This window comes from Chiloscyllium punctatum, chromosome 27, assembly GCF_047496795.1.
Source record: "Chiloscyllium punctatum isolate Juve2018m chromosome 27, sChiPun1.3, whole genome shotgun sequence".
Lineage (NCBI taxonomy): Eukaryota > Metazoa > Chordata > Chondrichthyes > Orectolobiformes > Hemiscylliidae > Chiloscyllium > Chiloscyllium punctatum.
Genome location: NC_092765.1, coordinates 16,725,515 through 16,741,809, shown reverse-complemented (window position 1 = coordinate 16,741,809; position 16,295 = coordinate 16,725,515). Strand labels below are relative to the sequence as shown.

Sequence of the window (16,295 nt, the reverse complement as noted above, 5' to 3'; positions counted from 1 at the left end):
GTTGCCCCTTAGGTCTCTTTTATATCTTTCCCCTCTTACCCTAAACCTATGCCCTCTAGCTCTGGACCACCCCCATCCCAGGGAAGAGACTGTCTAATTCTCCTATACATGCCCCTCATGATTTTATAAATCTCTATAAAATGTCACCCCTCGGTCTCTGAGGCCCCAGGGAAAACAGCTCCAGTCTATTCAACCTCTCCCCATAGCTCAAATCCTCTAACCCTGACAATATCCTTGAAAAAGGTTCAGAAAAGATTTACAAGTTTCACAACATCCTTCCAATAGGAAGGAGACCAGAATTACACGCAATATTCCAACAGTGGTCTAAACAATGTCCTGTACAGCCGCAACATGACCTTCCAACTCCTGTACTCAATACTCTGACCAATAAAGGAAAGCATACCAAACACCTCCTTCATTATCCCATCTATCTGCGACTCCACTTTCAAGGAGCTATGAACTCTTTTTCCCTGGAAAGGGGAGTCCAAAATTACTGGTCACAGGTTTAAGCTGAGAAGGCAAAAGATTTAAAAGGGATCTGAGGGGCAATGTTTTCATGCAGATGGTGATGCATATAGGGAACGAGCTACCAGAGATGATAGTGGAGGCAGGTATGATTATAATGTTTGAAAGATATTTGTAAGGGCACATGAATAGGAAGGGTTAAAGGGATTGAGCAAAATGATGGCAAATGGGACGCGATCAGTTCAGGATATCCTGTCAGCGTGGATGAGTTGGACTGAAGGGTCTACTTCCGTGCTGTATGACCCTATGAGTCCATGTCCACCCTCCACAGGTAAAGAGCTAGCCAATACAGAAAGAATAAGGAATGCCTCTGGTCTATGGAGTCTTGTCAGGACAAGAGACCAAGAGAAACGAAAATGGGTGAAGAACACACTTTTTGGTCACCATTTAGAAAGTGATAACTGTATTCCAATGTTAAGTGGCTAAAGTTGGCTTCCTTCTACCCTATCCAAAATCAACAGAACATTCACTCTTTGCAGGTCAAATCATAAAAATAATCATTTACCCCAAAACTTGAAAGGACCTCTGCAACTAATCTCCAAAATCCTGAACAAGGGTTTGATGCCTCAATCAACTGCTGGGTTTGAATTGATGATATTTTAAATTATTGGTACAAGGAACGTTACGTTCAGCAACGTCCAACAGATCAGTGGTTCGCAGTTTTAAATGTACATGCGCGCATGTGTTGTTCATATATTTTTTAAAAATAATAAAAGAGCGGTTGACAAGTTCTACAATTGGAAAACACAATATTCTGACAAAAGTGGCTTTTGGATCGAAACAGATGTAATAAAAATAATTTGCACTACAGATAATATACTGAAACTTTTTCTAAACAGTATAACAGGGAAAATAAATACAAAGCTCAAAACAACAGGACACCAGGGCCCCATCAAGGCATAACACATAAACAGGATGCTCAAGCCCTGACACAGCATAACCAAATCAAAACAGGAAACAAGGCCCTGAACCAAGTCACTAGAATAGTAACAGGAAGCAGGCCCCCACTGAGTATCAATGTACAATTTACAAGCACCCAGCTCAGAATGTATAGAGCACTATTAATCCATACAACGTATGAATAAGCAGACAACAAATTTGATTAGCTTGTCCTGTCTAGCCAGAGACTGTATCCATTGAAATCTTCCCATAAGTGAGGAATTCCCTGTAAAATCAGCTTCAGGTTGTGGAACGTTTATTCAGGTATCTGCCAAAACAAAGCAGCACTCACTACCCTGAGACAAGAAATATTTGAACAAACCAGGATGTGCACAACATATCTTACAGAAAATTAAACATTACCACCAATATCACATTTATCTATACCGAACCCACTGAAGAATGGCAAAGAACAAGACAAACTCTTAAAATAAACCTAAAAGTTAACTATTTACATATGAGGACCCTACAGTAACAAAGGAAAAGTTTAACTCCAACACCTTAAACTTTTAACCACTTAGCCATAGTTATCTCACACCTACTGTTTAAAAAAGCTAAGTAGAATTGTACCTGCTAATCACTAGTCAAATAGTTTTCACCTCAACAAACAGACAAAACCATCTTTCCCACAACTAGACATCTTTCTTCACTTGCAAATTCAACAACAATACTGAGACAAAAGGACAACAAAAACAAATAGTTCAGCTTTTCCAACAAAAGTAGTTAAATTCTAAAATGGGTCAGGTTGGTAAGACCGAATAAAACTCTAAAATATCAAGGGTTCTAGTTCAGCAAAGACAGTAACAGGAATCTCAAGAGCTTCAAGTGAGTGAATTCCCCTTCAAAACAGGGCAAACACAAACTTTAAATTCCCCTCCCCTTTGTACTGGTGTACCAGGGAAACTGGCTGGATTGTAGTAACAACTTACAAGCAGTATCATCATTTTCAGTGGAAAGCTTGGGCTACAACACAGGAAAAACTCTTTGTAATTATGTGGTAGGTTTTAAAAATATGCCATATCCAGTAATGCAACAAGACCTGGACAACATCTAGGCTTGGTCCAGGCAGGTAACATTTATACCAAACAAATAGCAGACAACGACCATCCCCAGCGACAGTCAATCTAACCATCTTTGTCTTTTGACATTCAATGGTGTTACCATAACTGACTCCCCACTATCAATGTGTGTGCGCGCGCACATCCAGTGAACTGGACAAACCAAATAAGTACTGATGCTGCAAGAGCTGGGAATACCCCAAGTGTAAACTTCAGTTAACCTGGTGATATAAATACAGTAGCTACAAGAGCAGGTCAGATACTAAGAATAATGCAGGGGGTAACTCACCTTCTGACTCCTAAAGTCTGGATGAATGCAGCTCCAACAATACTCAAGGCACCATCCAGACCAAAGCACATCACTTCACCGCCTCCACATCCATTCCTGCTACAGTCAGTCAGTTCTTCAGGTTTGTTAATGGAAAATCACGTGGGTCCCATCATTTACAGACATTATCTTGCAGTAACTTCAAAACTTTGAATGTTTTAACAGTTCCAAATATTTTCTCTCTCATAGTTATGACTCAGAAAAGATTTACAAGGATGTTGCCAGAAATGGAGGATTTAAACTATAGGGAGGCGCTGAAAAGGCTGGGGCTATTTTCTGTGGAGCATCAAGAGGCGGAGGGGTGACCTGTTAGAAGTTTATAAAATCATGAGACTCACGGATGGAGTAAATAGTGACGGCCTTTTGCCTAGGATAGGGGAGACCAAAACTAGAGGGCATAGGTTTAAGGTGAGAAGGGAAAGACTTAAAAGGAACCTATGGGGCAACTTTTTCATGTAAAGGGGTGGTGCACGTACAGATTGAACTGTCAGAGGAAGTGGAGGAGACTGGTACAACTGCAACATTTAAAAAGGCATATGGATGGGAATATGAATAGAAAAGGTTTAGAGACATATGGGCCAAACGCTGGCAAATGGGACTCGATTAATTTAGGCATGGATGATTTGGACTGAAGGGTCTGTTTCCATGTTGTACATCTCGATGACATCCACTCTCTTCACCAATGTTCAACAGCAAGTGCATACCATCAACAAGATGAACTGCAGAAATTCAAAGATCTTCAGATAGCACTTCCCAAACCCATAGCCATTTCCATCTAGAAGGACAAGGGCAGCACATGGGAACACCACCACCTATAAGATCCCCTCCAAACCACTCACTACCCTGACTTGAAAATATCACCTTTTCTTCACTATTGCTAAGTCAAAACCCTAAATTTCTCCCTCTAATGGCATATAATACATGGATTGGAGTGGTTCAAGGCAGCAACTCACCATCTTCTTAAGGACAACTAGGGAAAGGCAATAAATGCTGGTCCAGCCACCGACATCAAATGTCCACAGGTGAACACAAAAATTACACATTCACTGAATTATTTAAATAGAGGATTTGGAAACATCTGCTGAGTAATTTAAATTTGAATAAAACATGGCAGTGCTGCCAACTCATTATCCCAATCCCTAGGCAAAAAGCAGAATTTGGGACATAGAAGGTGCAGATTATGTCAGCAGGTTGAGGAGTAAGCATTAGTGAGGCAATATCATATAATTTTAGCAAGTTGTTTTACATTAACAGTTGCAAAATCAATTGTAATTATGGAACAAATACCTTCAAAAACAAAATTAGAGAAAAATTGCTCGACAGCAATAAGGAACAGTAGAATATCACTGAACCCTGATCTCTAAATTACAGGGTTCAAAAAGTCAGCAGAAAGCCACTTTATTGACCAACTTTCAACAGTAAACTTTTAGTTTAGTCACAAAACAGGACAACCATCTTACTATATTCGAATGCATTAAGAAAAGTATTTGGGCCCAAGAGAAGGAAATGCAATAAAGACAGATGTAAAACCCTCTTACAGAGGCATCATAATGGGAAGTAGCAGAGGGTTGAGAGAGCAAAACATAGTGCTAGCTCTCCTCACTCAACAGGAGGGACTCACACCTTCTGTAGAGCAGTGTTTTCAGGGCTACAGCCATGGGGAAAGCAAACTTCTGCAAACAGTCTCTTCAGCAATGCCTCCTTGCCTATTAATTTAAATAAAATTAAGTTTCCTTCTGATCATATTTTACTGCACACATACTTCACCCAAACCCTTCTGTACCTCCAACTTTGACAGTTTTTCACACCTCCATTTCCAGTCTTCCACTGGTCAACTAGATAGGGCACCTCCTAGGTCTATTCCTACCCATCTAGTCATACTGGGAACCTCCTGCAATGAATCATCTTCCTCATTTTTACATTAGAGCTCACTTGAGGATTAATTCCTCTTATTTTGGCATATACATACCTTCATCTACCATCATCCAAAAGCACATCAGTTTCCACAAATGTATTCATTTGCTGGATTTAGGTATTCATGGCAAGGTCAGCAATTATTGCTTGTCTGCACTATCGCCCTCTGCAATTATTGCTGACTATCTGCCACAAGCCCAGTACGGCAGCCATGTCTTTCAATACTCAGCCAACTGGATTAGTTGTGGTGCAACACAGCCACTCTTTTCAATGGACACTAAATTCTCACATGGTACCAAAGCCCTGCCAACCGAACAGGAAATGCACAGGAATGAATGATAGAAAAGTCAGCAACACTGCATAACAGGCAATCTCATTAAACTTGCCTGTATCAAATTACTGCTTGACTAATCAGAGATGGCAATTTCAATTTTGCCACAGATTGAGTGTTAGCAAGGAGTTTGCAGGATGCGTCTTTCTGAATCAGAATCCAATGTAAAACTGCTGTCCGGTATCATTCAACTTTTTGCAGGTGTTTGATACGATATGTCTTGCAAGTTCCAGAAGACAGTCAAGAATCAACAATTTTGCTTATGCCTTGCTCATTAGGTTACTTAGTGTGGAAACAGGCCCTTCAGCCCAACAAGTCCACACCGACCCACCGAAGCACACCCACCCAGACCCATTCCTCTACATTTACCGCTGCACCTAACACTACGGACAATGTAGCATGGCCAATTCACCTGACCTGCACATTTTTGGACTGTGGGAGGAAACCGGAGCACCCGGAGGAAACCCACGCAGACACGGGGAGAATGTGCAAACTCCACAATCAGTCGCCTGAGGCGGGAATCGAACCCGGGTCTCTGGTGCTGTGCCACCATGCTGCCCACAACCTGTCACAAACACCTACTTCATGACTCTGGTCCAGTTCAGCTTTGGAAAGCGGCTAGGCAATCTGCAACTGCAGTCTCCTTTTTAACCACAATCTGTGCTACCAACCACATAGATTATCCATCACGAAAACTGCTTGGGAATAGTCCTGGTCAATATTTATCCCTCAAGTTAAGATTTTTAAAAACACAGCTTATTACGTCATTATCACATTGTTACTCATGACAATTTTGAGAGGATACCAGCTGTCATTTTCCTTCATTTTGCCTGACTACCCTTCAAGTGTACTTGATTAAATGCAAAACATTTAGAGATGGCAGGCGGCCAATAGGGTGAAGTCTCTTTAATAACTTCCACGTCCATTACACTGGTCAACTTCTCTAACACATCTCAGCTTAGCTGCAACAGAAATCCTCATCTAGGCTCACGTCATCTTCAAACTAAACATTTCAATAATTTTCAGACTGATTCCCATCTCCTATTCTCCTCAAATTTGATCTCATCCAAGATTCTGTTTCCCATATCCTAATTCATACAAAGTTCATTCATCCATTGGACACATACCGACTCCTAGATCACAATACTTTGATTTTAAATATTTTATGCTCATATTAAGATCCTTCTCTAGACTTTGCACTTCTTCGCTATTAACCTCCTCCAGTTGACTGACTTCACAGTCCTTTAGTCTATTAGTTGGCATGCTTTTAGCCTTGGCTTTAAGTTCTGGAAGCCCCCCCCCCCCCCACCAGCTGTCTCAGTGTCTCTCCCCATCTCCTCTCCTTTAAAGGTGCTCCATAAAACCCACATTTTAAGCCCATTTTAGGGCCCTCTTTAACACAGTGGTAGTCTCCCCTCCCTGGGCCAGAAGGCCTGGGTTCAGGTCCCATCTGCTCCAAAGGTGGGTAATAACATCTCTGAATAAGTTGATCAAAAAAATAGATTAACCCAATGAATTTGGATCTCTGTTTTAATTTCTCCTCCTCTGGCCTGTTGGCAACTTGGCCCATTACGCTATTATTGCTATGATAGTCTAACTATTTGTCCAAGGTTAACATTATCTGTAAATTTATATTCTCCCACTCCTCACCCTTTACAGGAATTTAAAATCCTATATTTTCACGAACTGTCCTCCAATTTTCAAAGATAGAAGTCTCTGAACCACAAACTCACTGGACTTTCATTCCTTTCAAAACTTTACCCATCTACCATGTTTGATCCTACAGAACTCTGATAACATCATAACCCAAGACTCAAATAAGAATACTGAACTAAATAAAACCCATTAGTTTCAGAACTGTACACCATAGTCATATCTCGCATGACAGTACTTGAGGAACTCCAAGTACCGTGGTTTTGGCATTTTTTAAAAATTCAGACTGCTGTAGATCAACCAATCATATTTTCCATAAACAGCACTACACAATTATTCATGAAGAAATGTTACAACACAATGACAGAATTGCAGAAAAAAAAACATTTTGCACATTGAATAAAAACAAAATTGCCAGGAACACACACATCCCATGAAAGGATAAAAAAAATTAAGCCTTGGGGCAGAAGTTCTGGCAGCAGATTGCTTCCAGTTGTGGCAGAAAACCAACCAAACCTTTAGGAAAATGGCAGAATTGGCCATTTATGTCAGTCCAGAGGATTGTGCCCATTACTGAACTGTGACAGGTGATCAGTAGAAGATCCTATCATGGATAAACATCAACTTCTGCTGTTCAAATTTTCTAGGCCCTCATTTAAGATGAAAATTGCCAGTGCAAATTCATCTTGTAATTGCGTCTTCCATTCAGTCAAAGGGCTGCAGCATCAATATTAGCAGCATGACTATAAATTATGAAGAGACTTTCTTCTACAGACATTCTCCATTCTAAATTAAAAATCAGAAAAATTTGTAATGGCAATATTAAAAAAAAAATGATAAAATAGACGACTTTTAAGCATGAACTGGATCTTACCTGATCAACTATCCCAATCCTCTAAGTACACTCCAACTGAAACCTATATGGTCTTCACCTCCAGCACATTTAACAGCCTTATGCCAAACACTGCACCATTCTTCAACAGACTTTTTATTTGAAAAGCAACATAAAAATAAGCTGTTCTTCATCTTGTCAGCAACTTCCAATCTTCCTTACTGTAGCAGTGTTGCCATTTCCCCTGCCCTCAAAAATGTCTGGAATGCTTACTCCAGCACTAATCTATTAAAATAAATGCCATCAAGTGAATATCCAAGGAAGTAATGCAGGAACTAGGTGGCACTCACCGGCAAGCTGGACGGACGCCCCTGCTGCATGAGAGTTAGCTCCTCCTGGTTAGGTTTGTTGGAAGTCAACCCCTGTGGAGTCTGAGTGGCAAATGCTTCCTGAGACAAATCCTGCTACAAGACAGACAGAAAGCAGTGATCATAAGCATGCTTGGATTGTACAAAGGATCAGGATTGATTGCTAATGGTCAAAACTCACCCAGTTTGATTTGTAACAAATCAGTTAACTACATCTGTCAGAGGTAAGGGATGGGGGACAAACTACAAATAAGATACAGGTGAACATAATATCTTGGAGCTTTCCCACAACATTATCTTTAGTTACTTGTTTCTTCCACTAAGCATCTTGGGTAGCTTCTTACTCAGGCTGGAATGGCAGGGATAACTCAATGAATTTCATAATGAGCAAAAAAATGTAGAGTATAATGATGGAGTAACCAATGAAGATCACAGAGTTAAACCACTGCCAACCCAAACAGCTGCAAATTAAAATCCAAATTGTAGAAAAAGCACCATCCAGCTGAAATTCAAGTTCACCTTCTGTACATCACAGGGTACCAGCAGGGGATGGATTAATGAAATCAACGCAATGTCTGATAAAAATGGAAATATGGAACATTGGAAAAAAGTGTTTTTCTTTAAAGCCTAATATAGAACGTACTTGCTGTACTGGGAACCGTTGCTGTTGAGGGTAGGAAGGCTGTTGCTGGTTGTAATATGGTGTCTGGCCCTGCTGACAGTAACTGGCTGCACCCTGCTGGTTGTATGGAGGCATCTGCACAGGGGGAAAAGAACACATTTGAAAATGCGATCTTCAAAATCCATCACAGCTTATACAAATACACCTGAAGTTTACACTCAAACAAAAACAAGTATGTTCCAAAAATCTGAAGAAGAATTTAACAGGATTAGACTTGAAAGAGCAGTGTTACCCAAATCCTGTTATTGGTTAACAGCATTAAAAACATGTTTGTTCAGAGTTACAAGCACCATGTAGCAAAGTCGTGCTTCCAGCCAGGCACAGAAGAGTGTCATCGGAAAGGACGCAGCTGCAAGTATCAGGGTTGGAATCATGCAACAGCACCAATCAGGACGAACTTTTTATGCTGGAAACTGCTTAATGCAGATCCAATGTTACAAAGCAACACTCATTAAGCTCAACAGGGCGCTCTTGTCTTTGAATTAAAAAAATGTTAATTTTAGAATATTTTGATCATTTTTAATTGCACAAGTGTGCATTCAGACATGTAACATACCTAGATTCTCTTGTGAATGTACTTTTTCCCCAATGAATATTTGCCCGACTTGATGTGGTATTTATCCAAGAACATTTCTCTCACATATCTACTGTCTGTAACTTACATCAAAAACAACCTTAACACAAAGGAGGACGACGACAAGGCTGCGGGGAGGTGGGTATTTCTTGACAGTTCTAAGCAGAGCACAGTGACACTCCAGTGGAAAATTAGGTTTAGCAAAAGGGAAGACCTGGCTGATAGGGAATTGGGCAACAGGGCAGCTGTGAAGGTTATTACGCAGACACAAGTCCTGTCCAACCAACACAATCAATGTACTCACTATCTATAAAGGTCAAAGAGAAAGACTGCCCGGGAAACAATGCAGGTCAATGCACCAGGACTCAAGAGGTCTGAAGTGGGTAAAACAGCATATGTGGTAGTAATAATTAACCCTATAATTGAGGCTGACCATGATCCCTACAGTCATGAACAAGAACCCCACAAAGAGTGTAATGTATCTCCAACACCTGGACTAAAGAACCTCTCACAGCAGATAGAGAACTCCAGAAAGTGAGGGAGTCATGGTCCACCATATGTAAATTAGCACCGCAGCAAACAAACCGGGTGATTAAAATAAAGAGCAAACTAAATCTCAGTGGGAATTTATAGATAAAAGTACAGAATGGAACAACTGAGGGTGAGCAAAGAGACAGACATTAAATACTTGGACAGAAAAAATATCAAGACAAAAAAAGTAAAAACATTTGAGGCGGCAAAGGAGAACAACAAACCTAAATTACCGAGGAACACACGATAGGAATAGGGCCATCAGTGAGGACAGCTAACAATAAAGAAATAGTAAGAAAATTAACAATTATTGTGCTTTTATGTTTACAAGAGAGATAAAATGGTATCAAATGATAAAATTAATAAAATAAACATGAAAAAGCGAATGTCTGAATAAACTAACCTCAAGAGGATGAAGTACCTTGTCTAGATGGATTTGATATGATTTATTGTCACGAGGTAGCGAAAAGTGTTGTCTTTCTTGCTGTACAGACATGTCATACTATACAAGTACATCAAGGTAACAGTGCAGGATACAATGTTATAGTTGCCAAGGTGGTGCAGATAGATCAATATTAACATTTAAGAGGTTCATAGCAGCAGGGACGAAGCTGTTCTTGAATCAGTTTCAATGTGTATACAAATTTGTATATCTTCTGCCAGACAGAAGAGAATGCAAGAGAGTATAACTAGGGTGGGAGAGGTCTGATTCTGTTGGCTTCCTGAGGCAGTGGGAAGTATAGATGAAGACAATAGATGAGAGGCAGGTTTGCATGATGTACTGGGCTGTGCTGACTACATTCTCCAATACGGAGGAGAGAGACATTAACAACAAAACTGGTATACTAGGCACATAAGGGTCATAGAAGTTCAACACAAAATTAAGCAGTACATTTTGGTACCAAAGAAAAAAAGAGATCACATTACTTGAAAAGTCAGAGTCCAGGTGAGGCTGAGGATCACAGGCATCTCCGTACAAATTCATAATTCAATCACTGGAGGTTTAATCACTAAATTAGCAAGTTCACATAAAACAAGCAAAGTACCGGGTTTTATTTATAGCTGAGGCTGAATAGATGATTAGATGACAATCTTATAAAAAGGGTACACAGACACTGGAGGGGGTGAAAAGAAGTTGGAGATAGAAGATGATACTTGAAATGAATGTGCATGTGTGTCAGGAAAATATTGAAAGGTGGGCCGCTTCTCAAAATGTTTGAGGGGTGATCTAATAGAGATAATTTTTAAATTACAAGTATATAAAAAAATCCTTGTGGGAACAGCATAAGTGGAAGCTACAGCCACCAAAAAACCCAAAAGCAATTCAAAAGAAATTTCATCAAAAGAATGATGAAAATGCTGGACATGCTACCACAGGAGTAGCTGAAATGAATAGCACAGACGCTACGAAGGGTAAGTCAGATAAGCATATTAGGAAGAAGGGGGAAAATGCTTAATTTGGTAGACAACAGAACGGACTGGTTGGCTGAATGGCTGGTTTGTGTACAATGCATTGTACACAATGTTATGTAAAACAAATGATGAACAAAAGTTGAGAGAACATGTTGGAACTAGGGAAAGAACTACCAGGTAAGAGGACCCCAGTCAAAAATGTTTTCTGATAGGGCAATGATGCTTAACAAAGTTGGACTTGAAAGGAAGCACACAGAGTTTCCAAGCACGACAAAGAAAATGTCAATATTGCCAATATTGGATAAAAGCATGGTGTTCTACTATTTAGTGATCGCCACTGAGTCCAACTGGAGTCTTTCCTTCATTACCTATTTAAAACACGTACGAAAACTCTCTTGTACCTGAAATCCTACTTCCTGAGTATCATTTCCCAACTGTGGAACCAGCCAGTTGGTTCTGCACTGTTTAATAAACATTGATTTATATTATGTTATTCAAATATATTTCCTTACATGAACTCTACATCTCTATTTAGAAATCCCATGATACTGCTCATCTTCTTAAGTACCCGGATCTTGATCAGATGGGCCAATGGGCTGAGTAGCAGATGGAGTTTAATTTAGGTGAATCAGAGCAGGGCATATACACTGAATGGTAAGGTCCTAGGGAGTGTTGATGAACAAAGAGAGCATGGAGTGTAGGTTCATAGCTCCTTGAAAGTAGGGTCACAGGTGGATATGGTCAGAGTATTCAGTACAGGAATTTGGAGGTCATGTTGAGGCTGTACAGGACATTGGTTAGGCCACTTTTGGAATATTGTGTGCAATTCTGATCTCTATTGTGAAACTTGAAAGGGTTCAGAAAAGATTTACAAGGATATTGCCAGGGTTGGAGGATTTGAGCTATAGTGAGAGGCCAAACAAGCTGGAGCTGTCTTCCCTGAAGCATCACAGGCTGAGGGGTGACGTTATAGAGGTTTATAAAATCATGAGGGGCATGAATAAGATAAAAAGAAGGGTCTTTTCCCTTTTTTTGGGGGGGGGGGGGGGGTGGGGGGGGGGTGGGGATGAGAAGAAGAGTCCAGAACTAGAGAGCATAGGTTAGGGTGAGAGAGGAAAGATATGCAAGAGAGATAATGCAGAGGGTGGTGCATGTATGAAATTAGCTATCAAAGGAAGTGGTGGCGGCTTGTATAATTGCAACATTTACAAGGCATCTGGATAGGTATATGAACAGGAAGGGTTTGGAGGAATATGGGCTGGGTGCTAGCAGGTGAGACTAGAATTGGGGTGGGGATATCTGGTCACCGTGGACGAGTTGGACCGAAGGGTCTACTTCCTGCTGTACATCTCAAGGACTCTAGAAAAACAATGTATTGTAAACTCAGTCTTTCTTTTCATCCATAGTTTACAATGTGTGCATTACGTTAGCATTTGTAATGGGAGCTCTTGTGGCATAGTGATAGTGTCCTTGCCTCTCAACCGGAAGGCTCATATTCCAGTCCCAACTCCACCAGAAGCATTTAATAACATATCTGAAGGAAGTTGCAATCTATCCAATACTGGATAACAGATAGGCAGCCTTACAGCTTAGTGGTAATGGATGATCAGTGAAGAAAAAGAGTCTTAGATCGAGCAGTGCTTATTTTGTCTTGCACTATGATTCTAAATAGAAACATAGAAAAATACAGCGCAGTACAGGCCCTTTGGCCCTCGATGTTGCGCCGATCCAAGCCCACCTAACCTACACTAGCCCACTATCCTCCATATGCCTATCCAATGCCTGTTTAAATGCCCATAAAGAGGGAGAGTACACCACTGCTACTGGCAGGGCATTCCATGAACTCACCACTCGCTGAGTAAAGAATCTACCCCTAACATCTGTCCTATACCTACCACCCCTTAATTTAAAGCTATGCCCCCTACATGGAAAAAGGTTCTCATGGTCAACCCTATCTAAACCCCTAATCATCTTGTACACCTCTATCAAGTCATCCCTAAACCTTCTTTTCTCCAATGAAAACAGCCCCAAGTGCCTCAGCCTTTCCTCATACGATCTTCCTACCATACCAGACTACATCCTGGTAAACCTCCTCTGTACCCGTTCCAGTGCCTCCACATCCTTCCTATAGTATGGCAACTTAAAACTGCACACAATACTCCAGTTGCAGCCGCACCAGAGTCTTAGACAACTGCAACATGACCTCAGGACTCCGGAACTCAATTCCTCTACCAATAAAAGCCAGTACGCCATATGCCTTCTTCACAGCACTATTTACCTGGGTGGCAACTTTCAGCGATCTGTGTACATGGACACCAAGATCCCTCTGCTCATCCATACTATCAAGTATCTGCCATTAGCCCAGTACCCCATCTTCTTGGTACTCTTACCAAAGTGAATCACTTCACACTTACCTACATTGAACTCCATTTGCCACCTTTCTGCCCAGCTCTGCAGCTTATCTATATCCCGCTGTAACTTGCCACATCCTTCCTCACCATCAACTCCACCGACTTTCGTATCATCGTATCAAACTTGCTCACCCAACCTTCTCGTCCCTCCTCCAGGTCATTTATAAAAATGACAAACAGCAATGGTCCCAAAACAGATCCTTGCGGAACACCGCTAGTAAGTGCACTCCAAGATGAACCTTTACCATCAACTACTACCCTCTGTCTTCTTCCAGCCAGCCAATTCTTAATCCAAACCTCAATGCCATATCTCCATATTTTTTGCAGTAGCCTACCATGGGGAACCTTATCAAAGGCCTTCCTAAAAACCATATACACCACATCTACCGCTTTACCCTCGTCCACCTCCTTAGTCACCTTCTTAAAAGAATTCAATAAGGTTTATGAGGCACAACCTGCCCTTCACAAAACCATGTTGACTATCCTTGATCACATTATTCCTATCCAGATGTTCATAAATCCTATCCCTTACAATTCTCTCTAAGACTTTGCCCACAACAGAAGTGAGACTCACCAGCCTATAGTTACTAGGGTTATCCCTACTCCCCTTCTTGAACAAGGGAACTACATTTGCTATCCTCCAGTCTTCTGGCACTATTCCTGTAGACAAAGAGGACATAAAAATCAAGGCCAATGGCTCTGCAATCTCCTGCCTTGCTTCCCAGAGAATCCTAGGATAAATGGCTCAGGGGACTTATCTATTTTCACCCTTTCCAGAATTTCCAACACCTCTTCCCTACATACCTCAAAGCCGTCCATTCTAATTAATTGTGACTCAATATTCACATCGGCAACAACGTCCTGTTCCTGAGTGAATACTGACGAAAAGTATTCATTCAGTGTCTCCCCAATCTCTTCAGCCTCCACACGCAACTTCCCATTACTATCCTTGACTGGACCTATTCCTACCCTGGTCATTCTTTTATTCCTGACATACCTATAGAAAGCCTTTGGGTTTTCCCTAATCCTACCAACTAAGGATCTTTCATGTCCCCTCCTTGCTGCTCTTAGCTCTCTCTTCAGATCCTTCCTGGCTACCTTATAACTCTCAATCGCCCCAATTGAACCTTCACGCCTCATCTTTACATAGGCCGCCCTCTTCCCTTTAACAAGGGATTCCAATTCCTTATTAAACCACGGCTCCCTCACACGACCCTTTCCTCCCTGCCTGACAGCTACATACTTATCAAGGACACTCAATAGATGCTCCTTGAACAAGCTCCACATATCGATTGCAACCTTGCCTTGAAGCCTACTTTTCCAAGCCACGTATCCTAAGTCATGCCTCACCGCATCATAATTTCCCTGCCCCCAGCTATAACTCTTGCCCTGCAGTGCACACTCATCCCTCTCCATCACTAGAGTAAAAGTCACCGAATTGTGGTCACTGTCCCCAAAGTGCTCACCTACCTCCAATTCTAACACCTGGCCTGGTTCGTTACCCAGAACCAAATCCAGTATGGCCTCACCTCTTGTTGGCATATCTACATATTGTGTCAGGAAACCTTCCTGCACACATTGGACAAACACCAACCTATCTAACGTACTCTAGCTATAGCTTTCCCAGTCAATATCTGGAAAGTTAAAGTCCCCCATAACAACCACCCTATTACTTTCACTCTTCTCTTGAATCATCCTCACAATCCTTTCTTCTACGTCTCTAGGACTATTAGGAGGCCTGTAGAAAACTCCCAACAGGGTGACCTCACCTTTCCTATTTCTAACCTCAGCCCAAACTACCTCAGATGGCAAGTCTTCATCCATCGTCCTTTCCACCGCTGTAATACTATCTTTGAAAAGCAATGCCACACCTCCCCCTCTTTTACCCCCACCTCTGACCGTACTAAAACATTTAAACCCTAGAACCTGCAACAGCCAATCCTGTCCCTGTTCTACCTATGTCTCCGTAATAGCCACAACATCGGAATCCCAGGTACCAACCCACGCTGCAAGTTCACCTACCTTATTTCGTATACTTCTTGCATTAAAGTATACACACTTCAAGCCACTTTCCTGTTTACAGGCACCCTCCTTTGAGATTGATGCCATGTTCCTAACCTCCCTACACTCCAGGTCCTGCACCCTAAAGCTACAGTCTAGGTTCCCATGCCCCTGCAGAGTTAGTTTAAACCTAAAGAAAATAGTGAGATTCATTTCTGGAGAGTTAAAATTGAAAAGCAAATAAATATGTTCAATTCACATGGAACCTTGGTTAGACCATATGGAGCACAATGAACAATTCTAGTTTTCGTATAGAGATACTGGAGAAAATTCAAAGAAAATGTATTCGATTTGTATTAGAACTGAGAAGATATCGGAACCAAGAAAGACTGAAGTACCAACGGTGAAGCACTTGGCTCTAGAAAAGGCTACAGTTAAGGTGATCTGACGGAGACGTTGAAGATAAAACAATTATTTGACAGACTTTGAGCTGTTTTCACCTGCAGTTGCAGACAGAAGAATCATAACCATAATATTAATAATAAATCTAATAGAGCACTCAAAATAATTTTACCCACAGAGCTATTAGAATGTGGAATTTTCTATCATAAAAGAGTAGCTGAAGCACCATCATTGAAGCTTTTAAAAGAAAGGGTAGCTAAGTCTCAGAGGGCCAAAAGGGATAGAGAATATTATGCAGATAAAAAGGTAGAAAAACATTTGTGTAGAGCAAAA

The 16,295-nt window shown here is 41.1% G+C and overlaps 1 protein-coding gene across 4 annotated transcripts in view; it reads right to left on the bottom strand.

The window, feature by feature from the left end:
* Nucleotides 1–16,295, bottom strand: part of LOC140453481 (AT-rich interactive domain-containing protein 1A-like) — a 129,009-nt gene that overhangs the window by 74,128 nt on the left and 38,586 nt on the right. For 3 of the 4 annotated variants that reach the window (XM_072548192.1, XM_072548193.1, XM_072548195.1), the window contains exons 3-4: nucleotides 8,592–8,705; nucleotides 7,931–8,044 (exon numbers count right to left, since the gene is read on the bottom strand). In XM_072548192.1, the coding sequence (XP_072404293.1) occupies nucleotides 7,931–8,044; nucleotides 8,592–8,705 (228 nt within the window). The remainder of the gene's footprint in view (nucleotides 1–7,930; nucleotides 8,045–8,591; nucleotides 8,706–16,295) is intronic. The other variant, XM_072548194.1, reaches the window with a different exon arrangement.